The following is a 16249-nucleotide window of genomic DNA, read 5'->3' on the forward strand; positions in this document are numbered from 1 at the left end:
TTTTGAGATTTTGATTTTAAAATTTTGAGAAATTTTGAAATTTTGAAGAATTTTCAAAATTTTGGATTTTAAGATGGCTAGAGCAGCTTTTGATAGTGATGCAAAGCTAGGAATGCCTTTGCTGAATGAACACAATTTCATACACTGGAAGCAGCGCCTGATAGCATGTTTAGATTATAAGCACATTTTGGAAGCTTTAGACCCTCAACCTACGGGATCACCTGAGGGAGATTTAGCCAAGTAAGTGCTTGGAAACGCATGAACAGTGAAGCTAGACACATAATTTTGAGTGGACTTCGTGATGAGCAGCTATCATTAATAAATAGTACAGATGATGCATCTCAAATCTTAAGAGATATTGAGCACGTGTATGGAGAATCTAGCATAAACTGCTTCAGAAACTTGGTGTGTAAATTAACCAGATTGAGGATGAATTCAAAAGAGGAATTCACAGAGCACATCAACAAGTTTACTGAGATTATTCAAAGAATTGATCTGACTCCCAAAGCTTTTGATGAAGATACAAAGATAGCATTTTTGTTATCATCACTTGGAGCACACTTTAGCGCATTTGTAAGTTTGATGGCTCATAGACAAGGTCTGACATTTAAAGACTTGATTGGTTATTTACAAGAAGAATGCAGAGATAGAGCTGAATCTCCAGTGAGAAATGCTAAAATCAAGGACAGCAGTTATGCATCTAGGCAATGTACAAAGTCCAAAGAGATGCCTAAGAAAGTGATTTGCTTCAATTGTAACAAAGAAGGACACATTGCAAAGAATTGCAGGGCTCCTAAAGCAAAGAAACCCCACCCCTTTCAGCCAAAAAGGGAAAAGAAAGGAAAATGTGAATGCACATGGCTACTGCAAGAAAGGAATTTAGCTGTCCAAAATCATGAGAATAGACGTAATAAATGGATAATTTATACAGGAGCGAGCTCACATTTTTCATATAAGAAGGAATATTTTAATGAGATAAATGATGAAGAAGGATCTGAAATTGAAATTGCAGAGGGCAACATTGTCAAAGCAAAAGGTGCAGGTTCCATGAGTCTGAAATGCAATATAAACAATGAATGCATTGAGAACACAATCTCTAGAGTTTTGTACATTCCAGAGCTGAGCTGCAATTTAATCAGCGTGTCCACGTTGGACAAGAAAGGTTTCCAGATCACATTTGGAAATGGAGAATGCAAGGTGACTAAAAGTGGTTGCTCAAGCAAAGCTAATAAATGGTGTATATGAGCTTGATCTTTCAGAGAACCAGTCTGCAAAAGTGGCACATTCCAGCCAGAAGGATGAAGCAGATCTGGACCTATGGCACAGAAGGCTTGGACATAGGGATACCAATGTCATTCTGGATCTTCAGAAAAGAGATCTTGTAAGAGGTTTGCAGGTAAAGCAGAGCAACAAAGCTCCAGCAAAGTGCATAAGCTGTATTACTGAGAAGGCTGTAAAACCTTCATTTCCACGTTGTGCAGAACAAAGAAGCAACAAAGTGCTTGACATAGTGCACACTGACATATGTGGACCCATGAATGTTCCCTCACTGGGAAAGAATAGATATATTTTAATATTTCTGGATGACTTTTCAAGATTTTGTGTTGTATATTTCCTCAAAGAGAAGAGTGAGACAGTGGACAAGCTCCAGGAATACATTGCCATGGTCAAGAATAAATTCCAGAGAGCTCCAGCTGTGTTAATGAACGACAAGGGAGGTGAGTACTGCTCAAATGAAATGCAGGCTCTCCTGGCCAAGGAAGGAATTGCACATGTAACCACAATTCCTTACACACCACAGCAGAATGCCATAGCTGAGAGAAAGTTTAGGTCCATTATGGACATGACAAGGTGCATGCTAAAGGATGCATGTTTGCCACAGAAGCTGTGGGCCGAAGGAGTGTACACGTCGGTCTATTTGCAGAATAGACTGCCAACTAAAGGTGCAGAGCGCACACCATTTGAACTTTGGCATGGGAAAGCTCCCAATCTGTCGCACATACGTGTGTTTGGAAGTCCGTGTTACTTCCACGTGCCCAAAGAACACAGACACAAACTTGACTCCAGGGCAAAAGCAGGTATCCTTGTGGGATATGCTTCTGGAGGCAAAGGATACAGAATTATGGACTTACAAACTGGTAAGACAAATGCACACCATGCGGTTTATTTTGATGAATATGGCAAAGCCGACACTAAGAATAGTGTTGTGGACTCTTCCGATGAGTCAGAAAGGACTCAAGAGTTTGTATATTTCCCTTCTGAAACCCCACAAACTACTAATCTGCCTTCGAGTGTTACAGCGCCCCCTACAGGCGACGCACCAGAAGACGCAGAGGACCAGACCCCTGGCGGCACCAGAGACGAAGAGGAGGACTCAGATGGGGACATGCCTGCGTTGGAGGAGGATGAGGAAGCTGATGCGGTGGCAGAATCAGAGGTCAGACACTCATCCAGAACCAACAGAGGTGTCCCACCATTACAACTGTCCTACTTTGCAGTGTTGGCGTTTCCACAGGAACCTTCCACTTGGGAAGAGATACAGGAGATGCCAGCTGCAGAAGCCAGTCTCTGGAGGAAGGCCGCACAGGAGGAGATGGATGCACTGCATCAGAACAAGGCCTGGACACTCACTGAGCTGCCTCCCGGTAAGAAGGCCATTGGCAGTAAATGGGTTTTCAAGGTTAAGAAGGGGCAGAAGGAGAAGTGCAGCGCTACAAAGCTAGACTTGTGGCACAGGGATTTTCACAGCATTTTGGTGAAGACTATGATGAAGTTTTTGCACCAACCGTGAGGTACAGCAGCGTAAGAATGCTTTAAAGCATTGCAGCCTCCAAGAAAATGAGGGTGAAACACATAGACATTGCTACTGCTTTTCTTCATGGGCAGATTTCTGAGGAAATTTACATGAAACAGCCCAAAGGTTTTGTAAAACCACATGAGGCACATTTAGTGTGCAAACTCCAGGAAGGACTTTATGGACTTAAACAGGCTGCTAGAGCCTGGAACCAGAAGTTGCATAAAATGCTGACGCAACTTGGATAAAAGCAAGGCGATGCTGACAAGTGCTTGTACAGCAAGTCAAATAATGGACAATTCTCATATATCCTAGCATTTGTTGATGACCTGATCATTGCCACAGCAAGTGATAGTGAAACACCTTAGCAAAGAGGTGGAGGTCAAGGAGCTAGGAGATGTTCAATACTACCTCAGGATCCAAGTGGAGAGAGAAGAGGACGGCTCATTTCTTCTTAGCCAGAGGCAAAAGATCCACGAGCTAATTGAGCACATGCAGATGCAAGACGCACATCCAGTTGCTACACTGATGGCTACTGACTTCTTAAAGAATCAGCAGGATTCGAAGCGGTTGCCAGACAACAGTAACTACAGGTCGGCGATTGGTAAACTTTTGTATTTAGTTACCACATGTAGACCTGACTTAGCTAATGCTGTGGGGATTCTTAGCAGAAAAGTGAATTCTCCCACTGAGCATGATTGGGCAGGTGTAAAGAGGGTGGTGCGGTATTTGAAGGGTACCATGAATTGTAAATTAAGGTTACCAGCCGTCAGAGACCCTAAGTTGGTTGGGTATACTGATGCGGATTGGGCTGGGGATAATGCTGATTATAAATCAACAAGTGGTCATATATGTGGGATGTAAAACACAGGAGCAGTCAATTACAACATTCCTAGAGTGTACATGTTAAGACATGGGGAGCCAGCAGGTAAACTTCCTGGGACAGACTTCCTCCACATGTGACCAGAGGTGGGTGTGGCCTCACCTGTGCAGGTAATGATAAAAGCACAGGGCAAGGCAGCCATCTCTCTCTTGCTCTCTTGCTCTCTCTCTGCCATCTTCCTTCGAAGCAGCAACATCTGCTGAGATGCCCTCTTGGCTCCCAGCCAAGAGAGGACAAAGGGACTATTTTCCTATAAGATAGATTCTAAATGTATGTAACCGTTTTAAGCCTGTCTGCCTTCTGGGATCACATTGTGAACAGAACGTGAGTAAACTCTTTTATACTTTTATGAAAGACAGTGTTGTGTCTTGTATTTTAAGAGGGAACAAGGGGGAAATTACCAGAGTAATTATTATAGAGGTTCTAGCGAACAGAGCACACGTTACTGTTGCAAACTTAAAAAGGGGAATGTCTTTAACTCTGCTGATATTTTGGGAACTTGTTAGCACAAGTTGGATAAGGATATAATCAGTCAATATATCCTCTCCTGCATCCCTGAACATTCCCACAGCTGTCTGGAAGCTGGTCCAAGAATGCGGGGGGCGCTTCTGCGCTTTTAATAACAGGGCGGCATTAGGAGAACGGGAGGACCAGGTCTCTGAGCTGATGGAGATGGTCCTGGAGATGGTCGAGGGGAATGAAGAGCCATACCTGGAGACGCCATCCATGGAGGCAGCGCTTGGATCTTACATGGCGGAAGGCAGGAAAAGGGCCAAGGGAGAGGGGGAAGGGAAAGCTCGCAAGGGTGTCAGCTACAGAAAAGTATTTATCACCTTATGTGTGTGTGGTGCAGTGCTTTACCTGTTACATTACCATTGTAATCGTTTCTCTCAATATCTCCCCTTTAGCAAAGCTGGGGATTTTTAAAGCCAGCCCACGAGCTTCTTATGAGGTGTCAGGAGAAAAACAAATAAACTAATGAACAAACCGGATTGTCTGGGTGCAATGTCCTAAGAATCGCATGCTTAGTATTTTATTTGTCATTGTATCAGCTGCAATGCCCCTGTGACTCTGGACAAACAGAAACAACAGAGCATGTGCTTCTCCACTTCCTATATTACAGAGACATTTGTATTAGCCTCATCTCCCCATTACACCATAAGTACCCCAAGGTGCACAGGACAATTTGATGCCTCCCTGCTGCTGTCAGATCCCAACCCTGCTACAACATACAACGTTGCCAGGTTCTGCACAGCAGCGCTCAAGATCCATCGGATGATGACCTGCACCACAAACTAGATTTCATGAACAGTGACATCATAGTGCTCTCTAAACTGATAGTTGTAGTCTTTTATATACTAATCTTTTGCTCCTCCACATCCGTTTAATGCTCCTAACCCCTCCTTTAGTTTCTTTTAGATTCTTATAGTCTTTTAGATATACGGTACAGAATGTTCCCCATGCATGGTGAATAGGCTGAGCGTGATTTCTGGAAAGGTTTGCACCTCTAAAGGTGGAAAGCAGGTAGCGGATTTGCAGCATGATTTTGCATGAGTGATGGAGGGGGGGCTGAGAGAGGATCTCCCACCCCCTTCCTTGCCCAGCTGCAACACAACAGCCCTGCAGTGCTGCCCGTGGGTCTTGTTCTCCGGGGGTTGCTGCTTTCAGCTCAGACGCAGGGGGACCCAGGATGCACCAAAGAAATTACAGTGGTGCCCCGCAAGACGAATGCCTCGCAAGACGGAAAACTCGCTAGACGAAAGAGTTTTCCCTTTTGGAGGTGCTTCGCAAAACGAATTTCCTATGGGCTTGCTTCGCAAGACGACAATGTCTTGCGAGTTCCTGCTGGTTTTTTCCCCTCCCCCCCTTTTTCTAAGCTGCTGAGCCGCTTATCAGCTGATCCGATAAGCCGCTAAAAGCCGCTAAAAGCCGCTAATAGCACTAATCCGCTAATCCGTCAATGGGCTAGCTTCGCAAGACGAAAAAACCGCTAGACGAAGAGAATCACAGAACGGATTCTTTTTGTCTTGCGAGGCACCACTGTACTTAAAAATGAATAAATCTCCTAGCCAGTGAACCCTGCACATTCGGGTCCAACGGGCACCCAAACTGCTGGGGAGAACAGGGCCAGCTTCCAGCTTGGTTTTCAGAACAACAGAGAATCTGGAATGGCCTTCCACTGGGTGGCTGTTGAGGGTTCAGCAGCGTTAGTTAGCAGTAGTGGCTCACTAAAGCAGATGACCTAGAAAACAGATTTGGCGGACTTCCTTCCCACCTGCTCTTATACCAGGAATGAGGACGCAAAAGTGCCTTAAAATTCAAGTCACAGGGATGTGCGGAGCTTCTTGGCTCTGAAGCGGGGAAGACCCCAATAATCCCCTCCTCTGCGCTGGCTGAGAAATCAGTGGGGGCTCCAAGGTGGGGCGGTGGGGGGGTTGGGTTGTTAACGGGAAAATCCGAGGGCTCCCTTGGACAAAAACAAAGACACCAACCAGGATAACTTGGAGCAAAACAGCAGCCTGTAGGCTTGGCCTTTATTGAACTGTTGCAACAGGGTGTTTCCCTCACTTGCAGGAGAGAGGAAAGACCCAGAAAAAATGGTGTGCAAGACCTTATAAAGACTTTTGAAATTCCCATCCTGTAGATCAAGACCACCCCCAGAAACATCATGCATACATCACAGAAAGGAGGGGTTGAGGGAGGAGTTGTGGTGGTAACCTGAGTGTCCTGTCACCTGGCAGGTTCCTCCTTTCCCCCTGCCCATGAGTCACTTCCAGGAGACAAAGGGGAGTTTGCAGTTTCCTGCCCCCAGAGGGAAGATCTGATCATTGTCCTTTGTTCCAGTCCATGCAGAATCCACTCCCATATGCAAGTTCTTTGTGAACTTGATGGTCTTCTGTCTAGGACCATCAGGGTTGGCATAGCAACTGGGCAGGGCTCCTGTGGATGTGCTGGGATGCTGAAGGGATTATGGGTGCCCTGTATCAAACCTTCCCCATTTTGTAGTCCTTCCTTCATGGAGTAAAATAAAAGTGGAATAGTGCAAATCTGATGTATGGTTGATTTTCTATGAATTTATAGAGAAAGCATAGCGTATGTAGTGTGTGAGTGTGTGTGAAGTTTGTACAAACTGAATAATTGGGGGGGGGGAGTTCCTGCTACAGGGTAAAGGTAAAGGTGAAGTGACCCCTGACCATTAGATCCAGTCGTGACCGACTCTGGGGTTGCGGCGCTCATCTCGCTTCACTGGCCGAGGGAGCCGGCATACAGCTTCCAGGTCCTGTGGCCAGTAAGACTAAGCCGCTTCTGGCGAACCAGAGCAGTGCACGGAAATGTTGTTTACCTTCCCGCCAGAGTGGTACCTATTTATCTACTTGCACTTTGACGTGCTTTCCAACTGCTAGGTTGGCAGGAGCAGGGACCGAGCAACGGGAGCTCACCCCGTGGCGGGGATTCCAACCACCGACCTTCTGATCGGCAAGTCCTAGGCTCTGTGGTTTGACCCACAGCGCCACCCAGGGTCTAATGGCGCGACCCACTCCCCACTCAGCCAAGAAGTTCAGCGGTGCCTTGGGCTCCGTCACTGCCTCCCCTCCGTCAGGCAGGGACCCTCATGCATCCCCTGCTTTGGAGACGCGAGGGGGCGCAACGCTCTCCTCCTCCCTTCCGCCCCCCCCGCCCCATTCACAAGCCAGATTGGGGGGGTGGAGTTTGAGCCTTTCTCTCGCTCCTCTCTCCAGGGTCAGGGAAGCCCCGGGAGGGAGCAGGGGGCTCGGGATGCAGCAGGAGGAGCAGTTCTCGTGGAATTGGAGAGTTCAACCCTTTCCTCCTCCTCCTCCGCAGCGAAGGAAGACAAGCGCTGGATCGCACCTCTTGGGGAGCCCAGGGAAGCATCCCGACTCTTGATTTTGCGCGTGTGCGTGTGAAGAGGAGGTTGCATCTCTCCCCCCCCCCCGCCCCTGGCTCGCCCGGTTGCATAGCCTGGCTACAGCCCGAGTCCTGTAACTCCGGGCAACCCATCCTGAAGGGGGGGGCAGGGGGATGGAGGAGGAAACAGCCTCTAAAGGGGCTGAGCCCGTTGCTCTTCCTACCGCGATCTCGGGCTGGCAGAGGAAGAGATTTGAGGGGCGGCGGGGTCCCTGCAAAACTGCTCCCCTCCACAAGCCAGAAGGGGGTGGGTGATGGGGAGGCAAAGCCCCCACTCCTTGGGCTAAGACGTCCCAGGCCCATCTTCACTCCCCGGAGTGGGAGATTTCGCTGCACTGCAACCCCTGCATGCGCGCAGACACGCGCACGTGGGAATTCAACCCAGTCCCGTGTACACCCGCCGCCCTCGCGCGAGTCAGCGGCCACATCTCCGTTTCTCAGCGGCTCCCGCCCAGTTTCATGTTTTTCTAAACCCCAGAAGAGGCTGGCGGTGCTGCTTGGGATGCGCTTGGCCAGGGATGCGAGTTGCAAGCCGGTCTGGTCCTCCTCAGCCCCCCCCCCATTCTGCCAAAGAGACTCAGCAGGGGGAGGCGGGGGCTGTTGCTGCCCTGCTGCTGCACCCCCAGAAATATTCCTCGGCCTCTGGATCTTGCCAAGTGGGGGGGGGGGAGGCCAGGAAGATGCTCTGGGAGCAGAGCCCCCCTGCAACGCCTCCAGGGGGCGCACAGAGCAAAAGAGAAGCCTGGCCGGAGCGAGGGACGGGCGAGTGGAAAGAATCCAGACCCGGGACCCTGTAAGAAATGCCTTGACATTATGACAACACTCGCCACTTAGGAACGGGCTGCTTACACAGACGTAGACATGGTTTGGAAAATCATTTGTATTAGTTTTCAATTACAATATTCCAATAAAAGCCTCATTATAGCCAAATTAGGGTCTGGGTAAAAGGCGGATCTACACGGATCCTCATGGATCCTCCACTTTTTAAAAAATAAGAGATGGGGGCAGCAGCGGTAAAGTTGGGGTTCCTTTTTCTTTCCTTCTTTTTCTTCCTCTTCTCCCTTTTTTTCCTCTCCCTCTCTTTGCGTTAGCTCCACTGTCCTGGTTTTGGAGCTCCTCTCGGCTGCTGGGGGGGGGGGGGTCGGGTGCCTTTCCGGCTCAATCAAGGTTGTGTGCTTTTATCCCCCATTCCCTCATCATCTCCTCCTCCTCTGGCAGCAGGGGCTCCTTATTTGCAATCTTCTGTATGATCTCTGCTTTTTCCTTCACCTCCTTGAGCAACTGGATCCTTTTCTGATATCCAAGCTTGCGTTCCTCCTCTTCAGAAGCAATGAGCATGTCGATGTATTCTGGGGTGGAGAGCGGGTTGGGCTTCAGGGCAATTTCCTGCAGGCGCCGCAGGCTTTGAGACGCTCTCTGGATGTTTTTCATCAGATTTTCTCTTACTTTGATGTACTCCTGGCTGAGGAGGCAAAGCACCTCCTCCGCTGTTATAACCCCACGGCAGGCGTACTCGTACTTTTTCTTCAGCTCCGCATAGGTCTTCTTCTCTTTCCTTATTTCGTCCTTAAATAGGTAATCCTGGTTGCGGTGGTCACTGACTGAGCACTTGCCAGGACAAACGTTGCATGTTCCTGAGAAGAAACTGATAGCGGAGCAAAGGCGGTTCAGCAAGTCCCATTTAGCCCAGCAAGGATAGTGGCAGGTGAACTCGCAGTTCTTGCAGTTGGTTGCATATTGATGAGCTCCAGAGAGATCTTGCTTCACTTTGACGGTGGCTGGGATCTCATACTCAAAATCTCTGTTGGCCTCCATGTCAGCTTTGTGATGGTTAAGGGCTTTTTTTGTTTCCTTCAGTTCTTCCAGTTTGACCAGCGCAGTTTTGATCTGGGGGAGCAGGCCCTGCACAACCGTCTCCAACTCTTTCCGCTCCCTGAGAACTTCCTTCGTCAAAGACAAACTCTTCGCATTTAGTTTGCTTAGTGAGTCAAAGTAGGTCTTCATGCTGATCATACCCATTTTCCAAAACAGTTCGTCAAAGTTAGGGCTCTCCCCGTCCCCCACGACATTGTTGGCAAACAGGGCGGAATTGTTGAATTTGAAATGCACGGGGTTCCCCTTGCCATCTTTGGCGCATGGAACGTTGGCCGTCTTAATGGCCTCAAGGACCAGGGGAGTCTGTGAATCTGCAAAGGTGATCAGGAACTGGATGTTCTCCTTGATATCTTTCCCAAAGATGGAGAGCACAGAATCAAAGACGTATTTCTCGGCTGCTGTTAAGCGGTTTGTGGAAGCCTTGACCACAAAGCAGACGCAATCGATGTGGTCAATGCCTCCTGGGATGGAGAAAAACTCCCAGATCTTCTCCACTAACTTTTTGTCCTGCTCTCTTCCTCTCGTGTCTCCGAATCCTGGAGTGTCAACAAAAGTGAGGGAGCAAGGGATCTTGAGACCCTCTTGATAGTTCACCACATAAGCCCTCACTTCGGATGTCTGGCTTTCCGCTTGGTTTCTGCCAGTCACTTCATGAATAAGTTTGAACCGGAATTCATCTCCCCATTGCACGCCCAGGATGTAGTTGATCATCCCATTGATGAGAGTGGTTTTCCCTGATCCAGACGCTCCCATCATCATGATCACTTTGTTGGCGATCTGCAAATTCTCTTTTCCTAAATGGTACTTCGGAGATGTTTCAGACTCCGTTTTCAGTTTTAATTTATAAACAGAAGGGTCACCCTTTTTTACAAGGATACTTTCTTTGAGATATTTCTGAGGTGGTTTGTTTTCACTTGTTTCCTGTGTTCTGGAAGATGCCATCTTCTTTTTAACAAACTTGCTGTCACAATTAAAAGAGAAACACATGCATTAGAAAAATAAATGTACTCTTCTTCCTATCATTATCTTTATGATTTTATCACTTTCAACACATGTTGAAAGTACAAAATGCAATAAAAACAGTTCAAAAACATTTTAAAACAAATAGCAGCAACTTAAAAATTAAAACCCCCAATACCAAGCAGACCGTCAAGGCACAAACTTCCTTCATCCGGCTGTGAAGGCTTGTTGGAACAGAAAAATGTCTTCTATTTTTTTCTGGGTGCCTGTCCTATCTTGATAGAAATGCTGTTCCACAGATCAGAGGCAGCCACACTAAAAGCCCTGCTCTGAGTTACCAGTTGGAACCTGGGTGCATATCTCGGGTAAGAATTTCTCAGTTATCAAAGAAACAAACAAAATCAGGACGGTCCCAAGTCGGAACATTCAGGTGTGATTCCAGTAATGCAGAGGATCGGGCCCCTTCCATCTCTGCAATTCTATGACTCTATGATTTGGAGCATATTTTGCTTACATGCACATGATCCCACCACAAATGGTAGTTAAGAACCTTTCACATTGGAAACCCATCAACAAAAGGGGGAGCAGCACCCTTTCAGCATGTGGTTTAGGCGCACTGGGGTTTACATATTGTTTTTAGTGAATGTTGATGAATCCGACCATTTTCTTTTCTTTTCTTTTTAATTGAAATGTTTTTATTGTTAAAATAATTCAAAATTAATACACATATATTACAAATATACAAGCATACAAACATACATTTCATACAACATACCTACATACCTACAATATACTGTTACGGACATTACCGGGGGGGGGGCACATCTTTAAAGTTAAATATTACAAATATTATGCCTGAATGTATCCTTTCAACTTGACAGCTCAGGGAAGTTTCCTAGCTTTAAAAATAATATAAAATCATCTCCTTCCCCAGTTTCCTCCATTCCAAAGCTATTTTCCCCTTGAAAAAGGACTCCAGGAAGTTCTCAAAGGTGACAATTGCTGAGCTCATTGTTAGCCAAAGGAAGCCAAATCTCATCACCTGACTCGCCTCAGGCTCCAGACATGCAAAGGAACTTCTATTGTATTTTTGGGTGGTGGGTACTTAAGACGTATTTGTCTATGCTAATCTTATACCCGAATCTTGCCCTGCCATGTCTGCTTATGCTAATCTTGTACCAAGAACTTGTCTGGACATGTTTGCCAAAGGTTAACCCCTCCCCTTTTGTGACATACGAATTGTATTCTGGGATATGGTGGGAAAGTTTTAAAATTCTTTGTCACCCCATCCTCGGGGTTCAAAATTTGCTCTTTGAACCTATTGCGCAATAAACTTTGGTCTACAGCTATTTGCTCCGGTTGGCTGGACTCCTTCCTTTATTCCGCAGGGACCCGCGGGCTCTGCCCGACGAGCTGGGTGACTGAGCAGCCTCGCTCCTGGATTTTTCCCTAACAATACCTACACTCAATCCCACAGATAATTCCTTTTCCCATCACCATCCACCACCCCTCACCCCACCTTTGTGTTAGACTTCCAGTCTACTCAACTGCAATTTCTTTCCACTTCTATTACCGTATTTTTCGTCCTATAGGGCGCACCGGCCCATAGGATGCACCTCGGGGTTTTTTTTTTGGGGGGGGGATGAATAAAAAAAATTTATTCCCCCCCCCAGCCGCGGCTGCCGCCCCAAGCCTTGCACACACCTGCCCGAAGCACGGGGCGCCCTCCGGAGGGTTCCCCGTGCTTCCGGCGACAGGCTGCCGCCCCAAGCGTCATGCGCCCGGCGGGACCTCCCGCCGGGAACACAAAGCTTGCGGACACCCGCCCGAAGCACGGGGAGCCCTCCGGAGGGCGCCCCGTGCTTCGGGCTGCAGGCTGCTGCCCGCAAGCCTTGTGAGCCCGCGGGAACTCCCGCCGGGCTTGCAAGGCTTGCGGATAGCTTCCTGAAGCCTGGAGAGGGAGAGGGGTCGGTGCGCACCGATGCCTCTTGGTCACCAGGCTTCAGCGAAAGCCTGCATTCACCCCATAGGACGCACACACATTTCCCCTTCATTTTTGAAGGGGGAAAAGTGCGTCCTATGGGGCGAAAAATACGGTACTTTCTTTCACACACCTTTAACCTAATTTCATACTTCTTTTTCTATTATACATTGTTATCCATCTTATTTAGTATTTCAGTATTTAAAACAGAACTTGTTTATTCTAATAGGAGTTCTGATTTTTCGATATGGTTTTGCAAGTATCTTTTAAACACCTTCCAGTCCCTGTCTGCCTTCTCTTTTGAGATCCTTCCAATTTCTCCCATTGTTTTGGATATATTGTAGTACTCCAATAATTTGGCAAGCCACTCTATTTTTGTTGGTACAATACCACTTTTCCAATTTTTCAAAATCAATAGCCTTGCGGCTACTGTTGCGTATAAATATAAGGTCTTGTCTTCTTCCTTTAGGCTTCCTAGTACTATTCCCAATAGAAAACCTTCTAGTGTTTTCCTAAATGAATATCTGAACATTTGAATATCTGAACATGATGCATATATGGTGGAATTGTTTAAACATCAAACAATTTTGGGAAACAATATATAACGAAATGAAAAAAAATTAAAAAAAATGTTCGAATCCGGCCATTTTCAATGCACTTCCTTTTCCCATTAATTGATGGAGACTGGTAAAACAAACCAAGGGAACACACAGAAATGTCCAGGATGCAATAACCCAGATGGTCCACAGCCACCTGCCCCCTCCCTCCTGCAAGGAAGCAACTGGCAGCAGCAGAGGAGCTCAGCATCTTAGGAAGGTGCCATATCCTGAGTCAGGCCAGGGGTCCCCCTAGTCCCACCCCAAAGCCCAGGAGAGCCTTGCGCTGCAGCCTTCACTCCTTTGCTCCAAGTCTGGGCCATATCAGGATGGATTTGTGGCCTTTCCAAAGAGCCAGAGAGCAGGAGGCGAGGGCATCATCAGCGCAAGATCCCGTCACCCAAGTCCCCTCTGCAATATGCCAGCTGGAACGGTTTGCAGCAGCCATGCAAAAGAAGCCTTTGACAACAAAAGAAGCCGTGACAACTTCTAATGTGCAAACGCGTCTTACCAGAAACGTGGAAATCGGATGAATCTTGCCTCCAAGTGGCTCTCTTGCTTGAGTTTGTCTCGACTTGCGTTGGTCCCCTCTTAAAGCACAAGTCTGCTTCAGACACAGAGGCCACTTCTCCTTTTATCTATTTGGGAGTGACAAAGTGCAGGGAGAAAAACATCACTTTCAGGAGGAGAAGGAAGTTGCGAGATGGTGGAAGCTGTTTCCACTCATCAGCATTTCACTCCAAAAAGGCTCTTCAGCAGAGCATCGTAGAGTTGGAAGGGACCCCAAGGATCATTTAGTCCAACCCCTCCTGCGGCCTCCCCACAAGTCGGATCCATGCAGAAACAAGGTCCTTAGTTGCACAACCCTCCCTTTCCTGGTATCCGGACCCAAAATGGATCCATGGAAGCCGGATGGCTTCATACAGCAGGGATTGACATCACAGGGGATCTGCTCTCCCCACTGGGCTTTTGGGAAAGAGGTTGTCAGCAGGGCCTCCATCTTGGCCTCAGATATGGGGGCTCTTGGCAGTAGAGGAAGGTTTCCCTCGACATCGAGCCACAACCAGCCTCAATTTATATGAGATTGGGAGAGATGAAGCCTTCTGGAGAAAAAGCAGTTGAGGGCCCTGACAAGTCTCAGCCGCGCGGGGGCGGGGGGCGAGGACAGAGCATGGCTGGAAGCCCCCGGACCTGGCCGGGAGGAGGAGAGAGGAGGGGGCCTCGGCCCGCGGGGGCTCCGCAAATAATAAATTTAATAAATTCCTGATGAGTCTTTTGGGGGGGGGTCCTTGGCTCCTTCGCTCGCCCCCAGCCCCAGTGGCGTAGTGTGGGGGGTACAGGGGGGCCGGGCGCAACATCTGGGGGGGGCGTGCTCGCACTCTGGTACGTAGGCTGAGACCCTACCTGCCCGCGGACTGTCTTGCCAGAGTGGCGCATTCTCTAGTTATTCTCTAGTTATCTCCTGCTTGGACTACTGCAATGCGCTCTACGTGGGGCTCCCTTTGAAGGTGACCCGGAAACTACAACTAATCCAGAATGCGGCAGCTAGACTGGGGACTGGATATCTACAATATCCCCCTGCTGGCCCAGGGTGAGAACATCAGTACATAACAATTATTATGGTTTTAAAAATCATGTGATTAGAAAATCTTTATATAACGTCTGGATAAAATATAAAGATCTCTTAGAAAGGAAAACACCCAGAAGTTAAATTTGGAAACTAACTGGTTGAGATACTCAGATCTATTATTGGAAGATAAAGAAGGATTTAAATTTAAACCATTTGATCAAATTAAAGATAAAATAAATTGGCTACATTACCACCAGATGAATGAACTATATAACCTAGATAAGAAAAATTGTTTTGCATCTGAAAAAACCAAATTGGAAACGGAGTTGTTAGATTCTAAAGTTAAAAATTTGTCTAAAATGTATAATCTATTGTTGGAGTGGCATACAAAGGACGAACAAGTTAAATCAGTGATGATAAGAGACGTGGGACATAATATAATGTTTGAAGACTGGAAAATGTTGTGGAGGAAAGGGATTAAGTTCACTGCATGTACGGCGTTAAAGGAAAATACTATGAAAATGCTGTATAGATGGTATTTAACCCATGTAAAATTAGCAAAGATTTTTCATAATAGTGACAATCTATGTTGGAAATGTAAAGAACGAGAAGGTACCGTATTTTTCGCCCTATAGGATGCACTTTTTCCCCTCCAAAAATGAAGGGGAAATGTGTGTGCTTCCTATGGGGCGAATGCAGGCTTTCGCCGAAGCCTGGAGAGTGAGAGGGGTCGGTACGCACATTTTTTGAAAAATGTACAGAATGCAATAAAAACAGTTCAAAAACATTTTAAAACAAATAGCAGCAACTTAAAAATTAGAAACCCCAATACCAAGCAGACCGTCAAGGCACAAACTTCCTTCATCCGGCTGTGAAGGCTTGTTAGAACAGAAAAATGTCTTCTATTTTTTTCTGGGTGCCTGTCCTATCTTGACAGAAATGCTGTTCCGCAGATCAGAGGCAGCCACACTAAAAGCCCTGCTCTGAGTTACCAGTTGGAACCTGGGTGCATATCTCAGGTAAGAATTTAACGGTTATCAAAGAAACAAACAAACAAAATCAGGACGGTCCCAAGTCGGAACATTCAGGTGTGATTCCAGTAATGCAGAGGATCGGGCCCCTTCCAACTCTGCAATTCTATCACTCTATGATTTGGAGCATATGGGAGACCACATATTCAAAATATTCAAAATCAGCACCAGATGACATCACATTTAGATGGAATTTGCCACCTGTGTGACTATTGTGAAATAAGCTGGGTTCTGAGAACCCAGATTTGGTGGGTCAATTTCTCTGATGGGGCTATGCCTAAGGCTATTTAAAACCAGGTCATAATAGATTGCATGGAAATATCCTTCCAGTCCTGAGCTCCAACTAAATGGGCAGCTGTTAGCAAATGAGTTGTTAGTATCTTGCTATGTAAACTGGAGTTACATCCCAAAAAACATGGAGACTAAACACAACCAGGGACTGTTCTATTGTCTGGAACATGGTGCCGAGTTCGAAAACCACTAAATCCCAAATTTTGCTTACATGCACATGATCCCACCACAAATGGTAGTTAAGAACCTTTCATATTGGCACCACCCTTTCTGCATGTGGTTTAGGTGCACTGGGGTTTTACATATTGTTTTTAGTGAATGTTGATGAATCCGACCATTTT

General features: G+C 46.9%; 2 protein-coding genes across 2 annotated transcripts in view; one reads left to right on the plus strand and one right to left on the minus strand.

Annotated features, from left to right (window-relative positions):
- Nucleotides 1-16249, plus strand: part of LOC309515002 (erythroblast NAD(P)(+)--arginine ADP-ribosyltransferase-like) — a 187533-nt gene that overhangs the window by 154657 nt on the left and 16627 nt on the right. The window lies entirely within an intron of this gene.
- LOC309515850 (uncharacterized protein) lies at nucleotides 8763-14118 on the minus strand (the record flags this gene model as incomplete). The annotated part of the gene is made up of 2 exons (XM_082194064.1): nucleotides 13528-14118; nucleotides 8763-10440 (listed from the first exon to the last, which is right to left on the minus strand). The coding sequence occupies exon 2, from the start codon at nucleotides 10419-10421 to the stop codon at nucleotides 8763-8765; it is 1659 nt and encodes a 552-aa protein (XP_082050190.1). The 5' UTR covers nucleotides 10422-10440; nucleotides 13528-14118.

The sequence above is a fragment of the Podarcis vaucheri genome, assembly GCF_965113315.1.
Source record: "Podarcis vaucheri genome assembly, chromosome: 12".
NCBI classification, from domain to species: domain Eukaryota; kingdom Metazoa; phylum Chordata; class Lepidosauria; order Squamata; family Lacertidae; genus Podarcis; species Podarcis vaucheri.